Source organism: Pseudochaenichthys georgianus, chromosome 6 (assembly GCF_902827115.2).
Source record: "Pseudochaenichthys georgianus chromosome 6, fPseGeo1.2, whole genome shotgun sequence".
NCBI lineage: Eukaryota > Metazoa > Chordata > Actinopteri > Perciformes > Channichthyidae > Pseudochaenichthys > Pseudochaenichthys georgianus.
The window spans coordinates 23415314-23431681 of NC_047508.1; the positions used below are offsets into that span (position 1 = coordinate 23415314).

Genomic DNA, 16368 nt, shown 5'->3' on the forward strand with positions numbered 1-16368 from the left:
AATTTAAAGGAGCACCAGGTAGGGGACACCAGGGACAGTTGTAACGCCTTAAATATCTCCAATCACAAACAAGCTAGAGCAGTGGTTCTCAAACTTTTTTCTGTCAGGCACCCCCTTTGGAGAAAAAAAAAGTCGGGCACCAACAACACAAACAGTCACGTAATGGGCCAAGTTAACATTTATTAAAATACATCAATATGAACGTGAGCCTTCCTTTAAAAAAAAGTGTCTTATCACAGCTTTAGTGTCTGCAATGAGCCTGTTTTGCACTGCACATTTCTTCAAAACGGGGTTGCAGGCTCAGTGGCGGCGCCAGAGATTTCTTTTGGGGGTGCTGTGGGGTAGCGTGACGTTTGAGGAGCTCACACATTCAGGGTTTCCCATTAATGTCCCGGGTGCTACAGTTGAATTGACTGCAACAATCCCCACGCAAATACACAGTGTACCCGCGACTGTTACAATGAAGGCTTGATAATCAGCTCACGGCATATAGGTGTAAGCAGGGGTAAAGTGCTATTTTTATAGGTGGTGTGTGGACCTCACATAGGGGGGTCCGGGGGCATGCTCCCCCGGGAAGATTGTTTTTGTTAATTAGTGAAGTTAAAAGCATCAATCTGAATCTGGTGCACATTGAGAGCAAAATGAAAATATCTGGATACATCTCTCAACACCCATTTGAAACAGAACTGTAAACAGATTTACTATTTCTTTATGGATATTTTACAAATCACTCCCCATTTAAACTTTATTCTTTTTTTAACGTCATACTGTATAGTATTTTCATGTAAATGTTTTTTTACTTATTGGGGAAACCCCAAAAAGTGTTACAACTGTCCCTGGTCTCCCCTACTTGATGGTGAGGACAGAATCATGTTTAAATAAATAGATTAAAAAAAGACAGGTTGCAAGCTGAGTTTAAACAACTTCCAATTAATTTAATGAAATACTATAAATAGCTTAATAGTTATAATTACCAGTAGTTTAAAAACACAGAAAATAAAAATGATGTCAATCAGTAATAATCTAAAAAAGGCATAATTTAATCAATGTTAAATAAGGGCATTTTAATTTTTCATCAACCCAAGTGTGCCTTTGGTCATTTAGAAACACTTTTTTTTACTGTAATGAGCACTTTACAAGATAAAATAAGCAGCCTAAACTGTTCCGAATAGTATTAAAGCTTTTTCAGTAGTAAATCAACTATAGTGACTATATTTCCCTTTTTCAGAGCCTCCCATGTACAGTCTAAATAACTATAGTGATTGGAATTTACAATATAAATCAAGTGATGTAATAAATTATAGGTTTGCTGCTTTTATTATCCTATTTTACAATATTTATGAAGAAAATTCTAATTCTAGTCTACTACATTTATTTAACTATTTTTGTACTCTCATTTTTCAAACAGACTCCAAAATGTGTTTTCACGTATTGAGGATGATAAGATCTCAAGTTGAGTTGAACTATGATGGGAATAAGTGAGGACACAGAATCCACGTAGGCCTACAGTAAAAAGTAATAAAGGTTTAAAATAAAGGACATGATTGTGCACCATAAACAACTTCACCCAGGCAACCATTTATTAATCAACAGATTTTATTTACAGAACATAAAAGGTATGCAGATGGACTGTTTCATAGCATTCTGAGAGCAGGAAAACACTTCCTTCCCAGATTGATAGAAAGAATGAATTTACAAACAGCAAAATTAAATACAGACTTTTAAGGCCAAAAAACAGTCAAAACAATTGAGTGAAAGCCTTCATGATGTTGTGGAGTTTGATCCCGTAACAGCGCAGCATCTCCTCACCCACCAACCACACCCTGCCCACCACCAGGTCATCAAACAACTAACCGCTCAAATGTAACCGCCGCTTTGTGAAATAAATGCCAAGTAAACCACTGAGTCTTATAGCATTAAACTGAGAGGGCATACAGAGAGAAAGCAGAGTACTTAGTATGGCAATAGTAAGAAAGATTCACATATAAAAGACATGATATGGTAATAAAACATATGTGCTAAAACTAAGGAAAGATCCACAATGTCCTCTCTGCCCTCCTCACTCTCCCACGCCATCAACAAGCCTAGAGTTTACATTGAGAGTGGTTGAAACAGTTAATGTGACAGTAGCAGGCTCAGTTTGGGTTTTAGTCATAACATTTTGTTTTCAATGCAGCTAAATGTGAAGAAGCACGGCTACGATAGATTATGTGTCCAGTTGGGCCATCTACACAGCACACAACTCTGGATGGCCTCCAGCTGAGGGTCAACATACAGTGGGCTAGTTAGCTGCTTGGAAAAAAAGCAGCAACACAAGGAAATAAAGTTAAAATAAATGTTAAGATTATACAATGTTAACCACATCTAGTCAATCTCCACCCATTCCACTACTCCAGGGCCCCCAAAACCCACCCCCCACACATACACCCTTTCCCCCCCTCAACATGCTTGTCAGAGCAGCAGTTGGCGAAAGCTTTCTAAAGTCAATGGACAAAGAAAGCCAGGTGAGTAGATCTCAGCTCATGCATTTGAACAGTAGTAAGTACGGAAAAAGACGAGTAATTTCATTACTAGTATGCATTTAAATCACCAATTGTCAGCAGGAGTTTTTTTTCCTTTACAATATATTCACGTTTATTTTATAATATATATATATATATGTTTATATATATTTAAGACTGTGTCCTTTAAATGTAATTGAAGTAGGAGGAGGCAGAACATGAGGAGTTGTGTTCACACTTGATTTCCACTTGTAGGGCTGCTCTACACCTCGTTTCTGCTTCCAGCATAAAGTCTGGTCCATGACTTGGCTGGAAAGAGTAAGAAAACAAAAAGTGGTTTGTTCAAAGCCTGCATTAAGACACATTTACAAAATCCCTCATCCCTCCAAATTAAACAAAATGATCACAAAATGTAATTATATATTTGTAAACAATACATTGGGGGAGATCAACCAGGTTGCCTCATTCCTGCTTGCAAATTCAATTTTAGAATTTATGGTTGCCATTACTGAAATAACCAGCAATGACCTCAGGTAACAAATATGGTTCATTACTCAATGTTAGAACAATGTATTTAAAACCCTTTGTTGAACACAGCCAGATGAGAGCCCTCACCTGTTTCTATGGCTTCAACTTCATTGGACTTCCACTTCTCTGCAACGTCATTTGCGAGGGGATCATCAGGGTTGGGTGCACTTAGTAATGCCTGGATTGATAGCAGCACTGTACGAATCTGCAGAGCTGGTGACCATTTATCTGAAAAATAAAATAACAGGGATTAATAAAAGTCTAATTGAGGCCAGGAAAAGCAGAGGGATGATCTTTTTTTTTTAAAGCTGCAGGAGTGAAGAGACGGTGCAATAGTATTGGCGAAAAGTTTCAGTCAGGGGTCACAAGTGTAACATAAGAGGCCCTTGATCTTTTGAGCAAGATAAAATTGGCAAATCCCTCACTTCATTCACAGGGGAACATCAGAGGACAGAACGTACAGCGCTGTTTCTACAGTAACAAGCCTGACTCAACAGAAAGAACAGGGGAAAATAAACACTTTCTGTCAGTTGAAAACCTGCCCTTTATGCACAATGTAAATCACACACAGCTAGCCAAGCATAAACTGTTACATCACAGAGTGTTGACTTACCTTTCAAAATGTCTAGACAGATTCTTCCCAACTTGTCAACATTGGGGTGATATATTTTGGTCATGAAGCGTACTTTAGGAGCTGCCATGGGATATTCTTCTGGTAAAAAGAGCTCCAGTTTAAAAACACCCCCCTCAAAAGGTGAGTCCTGAGGTCCACAGATGACCACATGAAAGTAGCGGGCATTGCCTTCATCTGGCTCAGCCCGGATGCCTGGGACAGGCTCTGCAATCAGGCGTTGAGTTTCCTGGCACAGAAAGAGACAGGAAGACATTAACCTAAATAATATTTATCAGTAACATCAAGTGATTTAACCTTGCACTGCAAAACGCATCGTTATCACCACAATACTGCTAAATATTGTAGCGAAGAATGCAACTCCTAGCGTGAAGGTAGAGTAGGTGCACAAAGAAATGAAACTGGAAATAAAACCTTGATAGTTGTTAGATTTTTAAAAGAGATGCAGCACAAAGCATCTGTCACACCGTACATATTAGGGCTGCACGATATTGAAAAAAACTGACATTGCGATTTCCCCCCCCCCCCAGCGATATATATTGCGATATGAAAACATACAGGAATTAAAGAAAAGACCGTTTTTTTCCCGCAAACCATCCTTTCTTGAACTTTAATGCTATACAATTGGTATTTTTTTAACTATATTTAACCGGACGAAGGATTTTAGTCACGGACGTCTGGATCTTAAGTTATCAGAGCAACAAGCATCGCAAGCTCGGTTAGCATCGCCGAACTGCCCTGGAGAAACACATGAAACTACTTTATTCAGTGTTTTTACCTTTAATCACCGGGTCTGTTTGCTTTGAAGATTTAATTGTGATTTGCTGTGCATGCAGAGCCTGCATGTCACTCACTCAAGTACCCCTGACATGAGAGCCGCGCAAGTTTTCCTTTTGTAGCAAGCAGAAAAATAATTGTAACATGACGTGTTTGAGTAAATTTGCTTACTTAATATTGCAAGTCCTAAAAAAATCGCACGTCCACGCGATGTGAATATCGCACATGCGCATATCGCGATTATCGTCACGACACGATACATCATGCAGCCCTAGTACACATTTAGAAGTAGCATTTCAAGCGCATCTCCTTCAGTGAGTGCTGACACTTCATAATTTATAAGTAATACATTATTTCTGCTACAAATACAACTGTGGCTTGTAACATCTAGGAATGTCTCATGTAGCATTACAGATAACTGCACTGTTGGAAACTGGTTTTATTTTATGCAAACCAGCTCAACCGGGATCACTCTTAAGTCATTATGACACATTCTGCGAATCCCGTGCCGACGGCATCATGGCGCTAAATCAAACTCTGAGCAGAAACAATGACTCAGCCCCTCTCCCCAGGAAACCACAGGCATAGACACTTTATGCAGTAACCCGTAGGAGTACTAGTCATTAATTTCAAAGTACAACAATGATACTCTAGAACAGGCATCCTCAAAGTACGGACTCCGGTCCGGATCCGGACCGAACCACAACGGTCTCTGGACTCTGAGCAAATTATACTTTTCATATGTATTATCTGCGAGACATCGCCATAACGCAACGAGTCAAAATGATCCACTATGTCCACTGCAAATAGCGCTCTGCATGTCCTGTTCCACTGTCTGTGTGTGTCTGTCAACGCATTGGTCCAATCACATTCAGCATCCCGTCAGTGTTTTTTCCCCCCCAAACAATCTGCGAATCAGAGGCACAGGTCTTCGCGGAATGCGTGTGGGAAATATGTGTGTGTCTCTTTCAACCTGTCAGAGTCAGAGAGAGAGTTTAAAAAAAAAAAGATTCAGAGCGAGAGTTAACAGCTCATCTAGTTAATCTGTACTGTAGCTAGGAGCCTAGTTTCACCTACCGGGGTGGCAACTGACACCCTAAAAATAGGCCTTGCCACCCCAGCTGCCACCCCAGTTGGCAGCTTTGTTTTGAAAGAAAAGTTGTGGCTCATCGGACATTTATGAGAAAAAGTCTCTAATGTCCGAGTGCAAGTGAATGCAGCACAAGATGCACGTCATGTAACCCCTCCCCCGCTCCTGGCGCGAGCGTGGACATATGATTGACGGCGATTTAATTTGAACGGGACGGCGCAAAACGAGAAGCATTCTTACCCAAGCACTGAAGGAATGAGGTATTTGCGGTCTACACTGACAGAGAAGAGACTGTCAGTTTGGCTGTACTCAGCATTGAATCAAAACGCACTAAAGCTGTTGATCTTAATACGTTTGTGAGGCGTTTTGCTGAACAAGATGGTAATCGCCGCATTCAGCTGTAATACACGTCAACGTGATGCTCTGCTCACGGATGAGCATACACAACTATTAAGATGATGACCTTACGTGTGTAAATATATTTGTTTCTTTGAGGGGGTCTGCCCCCAAAAAACAGTTTGAAGTCCTGAGAAAGTCAAACAAGACAGTGTGTAAAACTACACTGCCCAGCCAAAAAAAAGTAACCACTTTGATTGAACTAGGCCAGTAGGTAAGGACTTTCTACTGGATAATAACTGAAGTATAAAGAACGCATGACTGAAGTGATGGAGACCATGTTGAAGGCAAACAAAAAGAGGAAATAACAGGTCAAATCAAGCAAATCCCCCTCTCAGATTCCACAGCAACCAGAAGAACATAAATACTGGCTGGTGATTTGATTAATCAGCTTTGTGATGGAATAAAAAATGCACAGTGCATTTCCTTAGCTGTGGATGAGTCCACTGACACCACTGACAATGCTCAGTTGCTGGTGTTTGTGAGTCGTTATGATGAGGCAAAGGGGGAGTTTGTTGAAGATGTGTTGGGCCTGACAAACCTCAGTGGACACACAAGGGGGCAAGACATTTATAAAGCAGTGCAGCGAAAGAGTGCAGCTGCCTTTATTCATAACTGTGCAGCTCTTACACTGCGACTCTGAGGGATCAAGCACAGACACAATAACAATGAAAACTGCTGCAAACAGATTATTTTTGTTTTTGCAACCTCGTGTTAAGAATCTTGTTGCAATTGTTTAAAAGTTTGAATGACCGTAATAAATGGACCTTTGTCTTATTGAAACATTTTTTTGGACCTTTAAGATTTGTATTTGAGTACCCCTGCTCTAGAAGACTATCACCTTTTTGTTTTTTCTTTCTTGTTTACTTTGCCAAATACAGGGCCTGTGAAGCCATCTGAGATAATACACTTTGATTTATTTCAAACCTTTATTTATACAGATAAATCCCATTGAGATCATTGATCTCTTTTTCAAGGGAGACCTGCTCAAGTAGTTCCACATGAAACATAAACACATACATAGAACAACAAAAGGACATCATCCAGCATCATTTACATAATTATCCATAAACAGGTACCAATAGCTTCTGATTGACTAGCATCCAACCGAGCTTTAAAAACATTTAGTGGCACCAGATTGTTCAGTTTACATTTAATTTACAGACTATTCCAAGACAGAGGAGCTACGCATCTAAAAGCTGTCTTCCCTAAGACAGTCCTAGCAGTTGGCACATTTAATAAAACCACAGCATTCGATCTCAGGCAGTAGCCACTTACAATTCTCCGTGAGATCAGGGAGCAGATATAAGATGGAAGTTTCCCTAACATGGCTTTGTATATAAAATTGTACTAGTGACTGAGCCTCCGTACAGTTAGTGAAAGCAAACCAGCCCTTGCATACAGGGTACAGTGATGGGTTAATGCTTTACAGTTTGTCACAAATCTCAGTGCACTGTGATACGCAGCATCTAACTTGACCAGGCAATTGGCAGGTGCATTCATATAGACCAGATCCCCATAGTCCAGCACAGGTAAAAAGGTCACAGTGACTAGCCTTTTCCTGGCCTCAAGCGAGAAACAGGACTTGTTTCTGAAAAAGAACCCTAGCCTAACCCTCAGCTTTTTAAGCAGGTTATTGACATGAAGTTTAAAAGAGAGACAATCATCAAGCCAGATACCAAGGTATTTGTAACAGGTAACCACTTCAAGTTTTATTCCTTGCGTAGTTACAATATCTACAACAGGCTCTGGTGTCTTTTTAGCTTTAGAAAAGAGCATTACCTTGGTTTTCTCAACATTTAAAAGAAACTTTAGTTCAGAGAGCTGAGTCTGAATAATGTTAAAAACAGCCTGTAATTTAACACCAGCCTCCTTAATGGAGGGACCTGCACAGTACATGACGGTATCATCCACATAAAAATGTAAAGTAGCTTCATCCACATTTTCACCTAAACTGTTGATGTAGATGGAGAATAAAAGTGGACCTAAAACAGAACCTTGGGGAACACCACTTGCAATGTTCAACCACTCAGAAGACAGCCCATCAAAATGAACACATTGGGACCTTTCAGAGAGGTAGTTTACAAACCACCCACTGCATGGCTGGATATGCCTATACTGGCTAGCCTCTGCTTTAAGATGCGATGATCAACGGTGTCAAACGCTTTTGAAAGGTCAATAAATATAGCTGCACAACTCTGCTTATTATCTAAAATACTCGCCACATCATTCACCACTTTCATTGTGGCAGTGATGGTGCTGTGTTGCTTTCTGAAGACTGACTGATGTTTAGACAGGATGTCATTTGTACATAAAAACTCCTTTACCTGTTCACTCACTAAGCGTTCAAGAACCTTAGCCAGAACTGACAACATAGAGATCTGCCTATAGTTATTTAATAAGGTGGCCTCCCCTCCTTTTAGAAAAGGCAGGACATACGCTGACTTCCATACTTTTGGAATTGCATTTGTGCTGAGGGAGAGGTTAAAAAGAGTAGTAAGAGGTGGAGCAATAAAATCTGCAGCTATCTTTAAAAAGAAAGGTTCTACGTTGTCCGGACCAGCCGGTTTCTTAGGATCTAACTTGGTTAAAGCTTCACGAACAACATCAACAGTAAAAGGGGTAAAACTAAAAGGGTTTTCCAACACACGTTTTTCAGAGTCACATATTGTAGTGTTCACAGAAGCAGAGTTAGTGACAGAATCAAATAGAGAACCACAGGACACAAAATGCTCATTAAAGCAATTTAGCATAGTAGCCCTGTCCGATATAGTGCCAGATGCTGTGGTAATGCACGGAGGTAGCTCATTACGGATATCACCGGTGGATAACGATTGAATGGCTTCCAAACATTTTCCAGGATTATTCAGATTCTTTGTGGTTACTGACAGATAGTACTTTGATTTAGCACTTTTGACATGAGAAGTGAAGCTATTTCTTAGCTGCCTAAAATGCAGCCATTCTACCTCTGAGCCCGATTTCCTAGCCTTTGCCCAGGCCTTGTTTCTCTCATGAAGGAGACTAGACAGCTCAGCAGAAAACCAAGGATTGTCTCGTCCCTTTACTCTAAATGTACGCAGGGGTGCATGTCTATCAATGATCTCCATAAAACAAAGATAAAAATAAGACCATGCGGTTTCTACATCAGCACACAGATCGATTTTACCCCAATCAAAATCAAACAGATCATGCACAAAACCCTGCTCCACAAAATGTTTTTTGTCTCTCTTAATGATAATGCGAGGTTTAACCTTTTGGACCTTAGTGTCCCTAATTGTGACTACAACACAGTGATCACTCAGATCATTTGCAAATACTCCCACAGATGAATATTTATGGGGAACATTAGTTAAAATGAGATCAATTAGGGAGGATTTATTAGGGGACTTAATGTTAGGGCGAGTACTAGGACTGTCAACAATCTGAGTAACATTCAATGAGATACAAAGGATTTTAAAATCCTCTGACACGGCAGTTAACCAGTCCCAGTTAAAATCTCCAAGTAGCACTATTTCCTTGTAGTCTAGTTGTGATAAAAGATTTGCTAGCGAAGACAAGGAGTCCTTGCCAGCTGAGGGGGGTCTGTAACAACTCACTACCATGACCTGTTGACCCTTTGCCACTTCTATATTTATGGCTAATAATTCAAATTGCTTACTAATCGATTTGGAAACTAATGTGGTTACACTGAACTTATTCTTAACATAAATGGCAACGCCACCACCTTTATTAGGCCGGTCGGTACACATTAAAACCATTTAAGGCAATGTCAGAGGCCAAAATAGATTTGTTTAGCCATGTTTCTGATAAAACAATGATGTCAGCGTCAGTCGATTTTGCCCAGATACGGACAAAATCTAGTTTACCTAACAGACTGCGCACATTCAAGTGGATGAAACCCAACCCAGACCTAGCTTTAAAATCAATAGGAGTAGCGATCTGACTACTACTACTGGGCGGACCAGGGTTAGGTTGTACATTTCCTGACAGTAATAACAACAACAAAAATCAGGCATTTTTTCCTCTTAAACGACACACATACATTGTCATCTAATTTAGAAACACCGGAAAAGTCTGCGAGAGTGTGATTAGAGCTTAAGAAGCAGTCCTGAAGAACCATCATCGCAGGAAAACAAAAAAGACAAACATATTTTGTCGAGCAGATTGTCTGTGACAAGGCAACCGGTAATTGTTTGAGCAACACATCCGAACCTTTGCAGGGGATGCCCACTGCGGGTGGCAGAACAGACCTGAATCCAGTAGAGTTTTCAGAATGACTAGAGATCTTCTCATAGTCCAAAACAGTTAACAGGCACAGCAGAATCCCGATATGGGCCATTTTCCCAGACCAGCACACAGTATCCGCGATGTTCCTGGAGCAAAATCAGCACAGCAGCAAAGGACAGGTGAAAACAGCAGCGTGGAAGCGCTCCGGTCCCTCCGTGGTATCCCCGGGGTGAAAGCAGGCCTCTGCAACAGCAGAACCAGGACAGGTGGAAAGCAGGCCCCAGCGGTGGTAAAATCCTCCTCCGCACAGCAGCACACGCCCGGTGGAAGCAGGCCAAGCCCGAAGCGTGGATCCACTCCGTCTCTCCGCGACGATTCTGGGGTAAAAACCTCTCCAGTACAGCCGTATTCTACAGGTGGGAGCAGGCCTCCGTAGATCGCAGATCGCAGGCAGCAACAGGTGGTGCTGCTCCGTCTCTTCGCGACGAGCAGGCCTCCGTAAATCGCAGATCGCTTGCAGCAACAGGTGGAGCCGCTCCATCTCTTCGCGACGTCTCCGGAGGAAAAACACCTCAGTACAGCCGTACTCGACAGGTGGGAGTAGGCCTCCGCAGATCGCAGACAACTAAAACTACTACTTGTATAAGCAGGGATGGCTACAAGTTTGTAAGCAGGAGAGCTAGATGCTAACATATGCTAGATGCTAACAGGTAAGTGCGAGCCTGTAGAAATTGCGACTGCCTCCAATGACAGCGTAGGAAGAGTGAACGCTTTAGGGCTCTAAACATTTTCTCTCCATTTTCATATATTGTCAAACTCTCGTGATGATTAAGTCAGACTTTGCTTTGTCTTAGCAGAATAGGCAGCATTTGCAATTGCTGGATAAGGAAGTGTATTGCCAACAACTACCTTCCCCAGAATTAGGTGAATCCTCCTTAGGATTTTTAATTACATATAGGTAAAACCTGTTGATTAAAATTATTTATTCAAAATTATTATTCTTCTGCCAACAACTGAGAGTTGCAAACAAGTTGTAAGTCACCATTATTCTCTAACCAGACATGACAATAGATGGCAGGTTGAAGGTTTACTGTTGCCTGCTTGGCTTGTATCCTGTAACACAGGGGGGAGGGTGGCGTTGCCTGCAGTAGAGGCAAAATGCTGAATCTCTGTGCACACTGTAACTGTCATCTAGAGGTGACACTGTCTCAGACACAGCTCCACAGTCGGCCATTACTTTAATTTCCAACAACCACTGTAGCAAAGATCCTCAGTGTCAGCCATGTGACTAACAGAAGAACACACCTCTACAGTGAAAGAGGAGCAGGTATCTGATATCTGTTGTGGTAGGCATGAGGCAGCATGAGTGACACGCCTGATAGATGCATTTGACAACAGAAACGTATTAAAAGTGCAAAGGAATAGGACGTCATGGCAGTGATGTGCAGCTACTATATATAGGCTATGAACTATTTAGATTGCTTGATTTGAGCTACTGTTTTATGGTCTCCATTCTCCAAACTGTTTTCTAAATGTACATTCACAATCTTAAAACCTATAATTAGGGGTCGACCGATTATCGGGGCCGATATTCCTCGTTTGACCGATTATCGGTATCGGCCTTTTTTTTTATAAAATTGCCGATAACACTTTGGCTCTGATGCGGCCGTTTCTCTGTCTGCAGTCACCACTCTCTGTACACGTGCAATGTCCCGCCCACAGCGCTATCTGATAGGCTATTACTGAAGTGTCAATCAACACTGAAGATTTTCCGGGCGGGAGCCAGCCATAGAGGCGGGACCTTCTCAGATTACAGGCAGGTGCGAAGAACGCAGACACAGACAGAGGCGAGCAGCAGCGCTGAGCGGCAGAGCCATACATGTGTTTCGAAGGTAAATCAGTTGAAAGCCGAAGTTCAATAAACATCCCAATCCCCTATGCTGAAGTTGCAAAAACAGCACAATCTATTGATCCAATTCTATCAGCTTCCCAGTTACACAGAGACGCGGGAAGTCAGTCAGCGTGCAGCGTCTCGCAGCGGAGGGGGGGGGGGGGGGGGCTGCGAGTGGAGCCTCGCAGTTTTTCAGGTTGATATGTGAAGCTCATTAGCTAATGTATTTAGCAAATGTTTAGCAAAATATTAGAAGTGAGGCTACTAGTCTAACGTTAGGTCTACTGTAATAGCCTCACTTTTAATAGTTTGCAAAACATTAGCTAGCACTAGTGTTTTGCAGTTGCTAGCAGCTTATTGGGATTTTATGCTAGACAGACAGGCATTGGTTTGATATAATAAATTAAGCATTATTGTTAGTTAAGCATGTCAGCCTGCAGCCCCACTTCTTGTCTCTCTCTCTAACTCATTGCAGATGGCTGCACTAAAGAAAAGGGCACAGAGAGGAAACCAGTTGTAAGATGTTTAAAAGTGCATTAAACATAATATATGCTTAAATGCATTTCAAAGAAGTTGTGTTGGAGTTTGTGTTATTCTACATTTTGACACTATAGATTTTCTGATTTTACTGCAAATGTATATCGGTTCCAAATATCGGTTATCGGTCTCCTTGATTACTAATAATCGGTATCGGTATCGGCCTTGAAAAAGCCATATCGGTCGATCCCTACCTATAATCCCCCTGTTCTGTTCATGCCTGAAATCAACAGAACAATAAATAAATAACATCCATGCATGAGAAAACAGCATGAAGTAAAGCATGCCAACAGCCGGCACTCTTGTTTTTGCCGTTCCTTTCCTGAATGCAACTGGGAGTGAGATTCCTGAAATGTTTCAGATAACCCACAGACAAAACCATGCAGTGAAAACACAGACGAGAGGGACTCCCAGTCCCAGTCACACGCTCCGAGGGCTCAAGGGCTCCGTCCGCTAAGTACTGTTCCCAAAACGTCCACCTTTTCCCACCAACACCAGTCTGTGACCTTCTGACTCACCCACCTGTGCAGCCTGATCTCAAACATCATTCATGTCCCTGTTATGGCTGGGCGATATAGCATATAGCATAGCATATTTGACCATATTGCATGTTTTCTGGTAATAAAATGAATAAATCCTCAGTGTGGTAAAATATATTTTTTGTATACCTAAAGTATATACTTGACTAGTGTTAACTATTGAGCATTTGTTAAGTATTTAACAACTAATTATTTAAATAAATTAAATAACTAGTGCAAAATGAACAAACATTTCAAGGGAAAGTAAAAGGATTAAAAAAAAAAAAAAAAGGTGTTGCTATGTTTACTGACAATGTATACACGAATGCATAACCTAGACGTTATAACTAGTGCTGTCAAAATTATCGCATTAACGGCGGTAATTAATTTTTTGAATTAATTGCGTTAAAATATTTAACGCATTTAACGCATGTGCAGAATGGCCCGCCCCATACGTGCCACCAGTTGCAGCGCCAGGGTATGGCTGGGGTAGGCTGCACCCATACCAAGAAATGGCTTAGCCCCACCATGAAAAATGATGTTAAAGTAAGCAAAATAAAGTCTGCCAACTCGCGGAGTAAATTGCACAGACAGCAGTTAGTAAGATTGATTTCAGTAGCCACGGTTTTGAAAACTTTTGTTTTGAACTTTTGTAGTGATCGTCTTCTCAATAGAACATCTTTGATAACGGCGTGGTGTTGTTGCAGGAAGTCCCGACGGAGAATACTCTTGCTGTAGTTCAGGGCAGAGCCATATAATAGTAATAATATGGCTCTGGTACAGGGGTGCACATAACTGGTACGCAGGTTATGTGCAATCTGACATGCGTACCGTCACTTGTGTCACAAAGCGCATTTGCGTACCGACGTACTTGTGAAGCTTTTCCAGAAGGCGGTTAGATCACCGGACGACAGAGTCGGTCTCCGTGTGCACAGACAGGGCTGCTGTTAACGTCGGTCTGTACAACGGAACTCTGCCAAAACTACGCCAACTGGCTGCGGAGGGAGACTCCCCCCCATCACTGGAGAACTGCGCTAAAACAGCTGATCACAACGCTCGAAGTACTCCACTAGCCCCCCCCCCCCCCTCTGTCGACTTTCCTGAAGTACTCCCCCGTTGATAGAAATCAACACGTAATGAATTAAGACCCCACGGTTTGATGATTGATAGGTGTGTGGGTTGTCTTTCATTTTGATATGCAGAAAAATGTTATAATAAACATAGATACTGTATGTTAAATGGATATATCCGCCTTCTTTCATTTATCTTTCCATTCCCACAACAATATACATAAAGAAATGGCATATTTTGGACATAGTTCGAATGGTGATTAATCATGATTAATACATTTTTAAGCTGTGATTAATCTGATTAAAATTTGTTATCGTTTGACAGCCCTAGTTATAACATTACCCCAATAGTTAGAGAGGAATCATTAGGTGTTGGCACGCAGGAGTAGAACAATAAAGATGATAAAATGGGTGAATGACTACATTTATTTGAATCGACTTTTTGGTTCCAAGTTAATCTTACACATTTTTTTGTATGTGTATTATTACGGCCCGTCTACACTACAGGCATCGAAAAATGCTTTCAACGCTTCGCCCATTCACTTGAATGGGGTGACGTAGTTGATTTTGAATCTTCGCTGAACTGCATTGTGGGGAGCGGAGCGTGGCTTTGCAAGCATCAAAAGTAGAGCAATGTTCAACTTTTGAGGCTCGATGCTTGGCATCAGCCAATCAAATCATGCGTATGCAAATCTGACAGTACAAGCGCTAGCCAATCAAACCGCGTGTATGCTGGGAGAGAGTACGCAGGTCATTTCCTCATATTCAAAAAAATGGAGCGGTAGTGAATCACCCAGTGCTGTATGGTCAGTCTCTGTTCATCTACCGGGATACAAACCGGAGGAGCGAGGCATGGAGGGAGGTGGCAGAGACAGTGGATGAAACTAGTAGGTTTTCGCCTGTTTGGGGATTTTATATCCAGTTTACTTCATTTTAACATTGCTATTGCTTTGTATGCCGGGGGCGGGCGGGAGATTCCTGATTGGTTGTTGGTCGCGAGAAATCGCCAAGCCTTAGACACGCCCAGCTTCAAGATTTTTTGATGCCTGTAGTGTAGACCGGCCGTTAGGGTAAAGGAGCATACATTTTAGATAAGCTTGTATCCTGAAGGTTCAACATTTGAGTCCAGTGTGTTAATTGCAATTAACTCATTGGTAATGTAAAGTAAATAAAAACATCACCATTCACTATCTTGAAAAGATATTCCTTCAAATTATTTCCCATCATATTTTCTGAGAAATTTGAGTTATGATGCGATTGCTTTTTTTTTTTTATTAGGCTAGTAATTGAGTTGTATCTTTAGAAACCTATTATATGCTGAGCAGCTCGTTTTGGATATGGCCAACATCACTTTCTGATGCTGCCACATGGAGTCAGGGGCCTAAGCCTGCAGTGGAAGTGATTTTCTTCAAGTATCAAACGTTTCATCTATAATACTTTGTTATGTGAATACTCACTAAGGATGGGAAACCGCATTTATGTATAAAACATGGTACATACTTAGGAACTTCACTTAATGAAAAGGCTAAACTATGCGAAAAAACAAACAAAAAAAAGATTATAAAAGGCGATTATCCCTGCCGAGCTAAATTCATGTATGCAAAATATGACACAGAGATCATCAGGCTACCAGGGTCGCTTTAGCTTGTTCCTGTTGTTTTATTATCATTCACTCACAAACAAAGCTACAGACTAGCCGTTGCTAGCACTGTTAGCATTGTTAGCCAGCTATTCAGTCAGTACCACGATCTGAGCAAGGGCTATTAGAGAACACTGTTGTGCCTGAGAACTACATTTGGAAGATATGGTCCCGACACAGACCACATCCATGCGCCGTTTACACAAAAGGTTGGTGTATTTTTAACCCCAAAGTGTTTCGCTATCTGGGCACAAGAATGAAACGGAAGTTGCTTTAGCGTGTTAGGTGCTAACGTTAGCAAACAAAACTGTGAACCAGCACCGGGAGTTCAGACAGTGTATGTAGAGTTTCCACCCTGACAGAAAATGGACCTTTGCTGCTGTTTAAAGTGTGTAATAGTTACCTTAAGGATCCTGCGGGGCAGTCCTGTCATCTTGTCTTAAATGCGGGTTTTCAGCTCTCAGTCCTCTGTCGCTGGCATTGACAGCAAACACACGTCTTCCGGGTTCTCTGCGTCATGGCAGGGCATGATGGAGCAACGCAGCAGTTAATGTGATGAATGT

The 16368-nt window shown here is 41.5% G+C and overlaps 2 protein-coding genes across 2 annotated transcripts in view; one reads left to right on the top strand and one right to left on the bottom strand.

Annotated features, from left to right (window-relative positions):
- The window catches only part of c1qtnf13 (C1q and TNF related 13), a 35772-nt gene that overhangs the window by 5244 nt on the left and 14160 nt on the right, over window positions 1–16368 (top strand). The window lies entirely within an intron of this gene.
- ube2na (ubiquitin-conjugating enzyme E2Na) lies at window positions 1567–16344 on the bottom strand. The gene is made up of 4 exons (XM_034085957.2): window positions 16209–16344; window positions 3643–3889; window positions 3117–3257; window positions 1567–2810 (listed from the first exon to the last, which is right to left on the bottom strand). The coding sequence occupies exons 1-4, from the start codon at window positions 16236–16238 to the stop codon at window positions 2764–2766; spliced, it is 465 nt and encodes a 154-aa protein (XP_033941848.1). The 5' UTR covers window positions 16239–16344; the 3' UTR covers window positions 1567–2763.

Excerpts from the sequence above, each read along its gene's own strand:
- ube2na (XM_034085957.2), bottom strand. The coding sequence starts at position 16,238 with ATGACAGGACTGCCCCGCAGGATCCTTAAG. Across the intron at positions 3,890-16,208 it reads TGCCCCGCAGGATCCTTAAG|GAAACTCAACGCCTGATTGC; the intron begins GTAACTATTACA and ends TTTCTGTGCCAG. Across the intron at positions 2,811-3,116 it reads AGTTGAAGCCATAGAAACAG|CCAAGTCATGGACCAGACTT; the intron begins GTGAGGGCTCTC and ends TACTCTTTCCAG.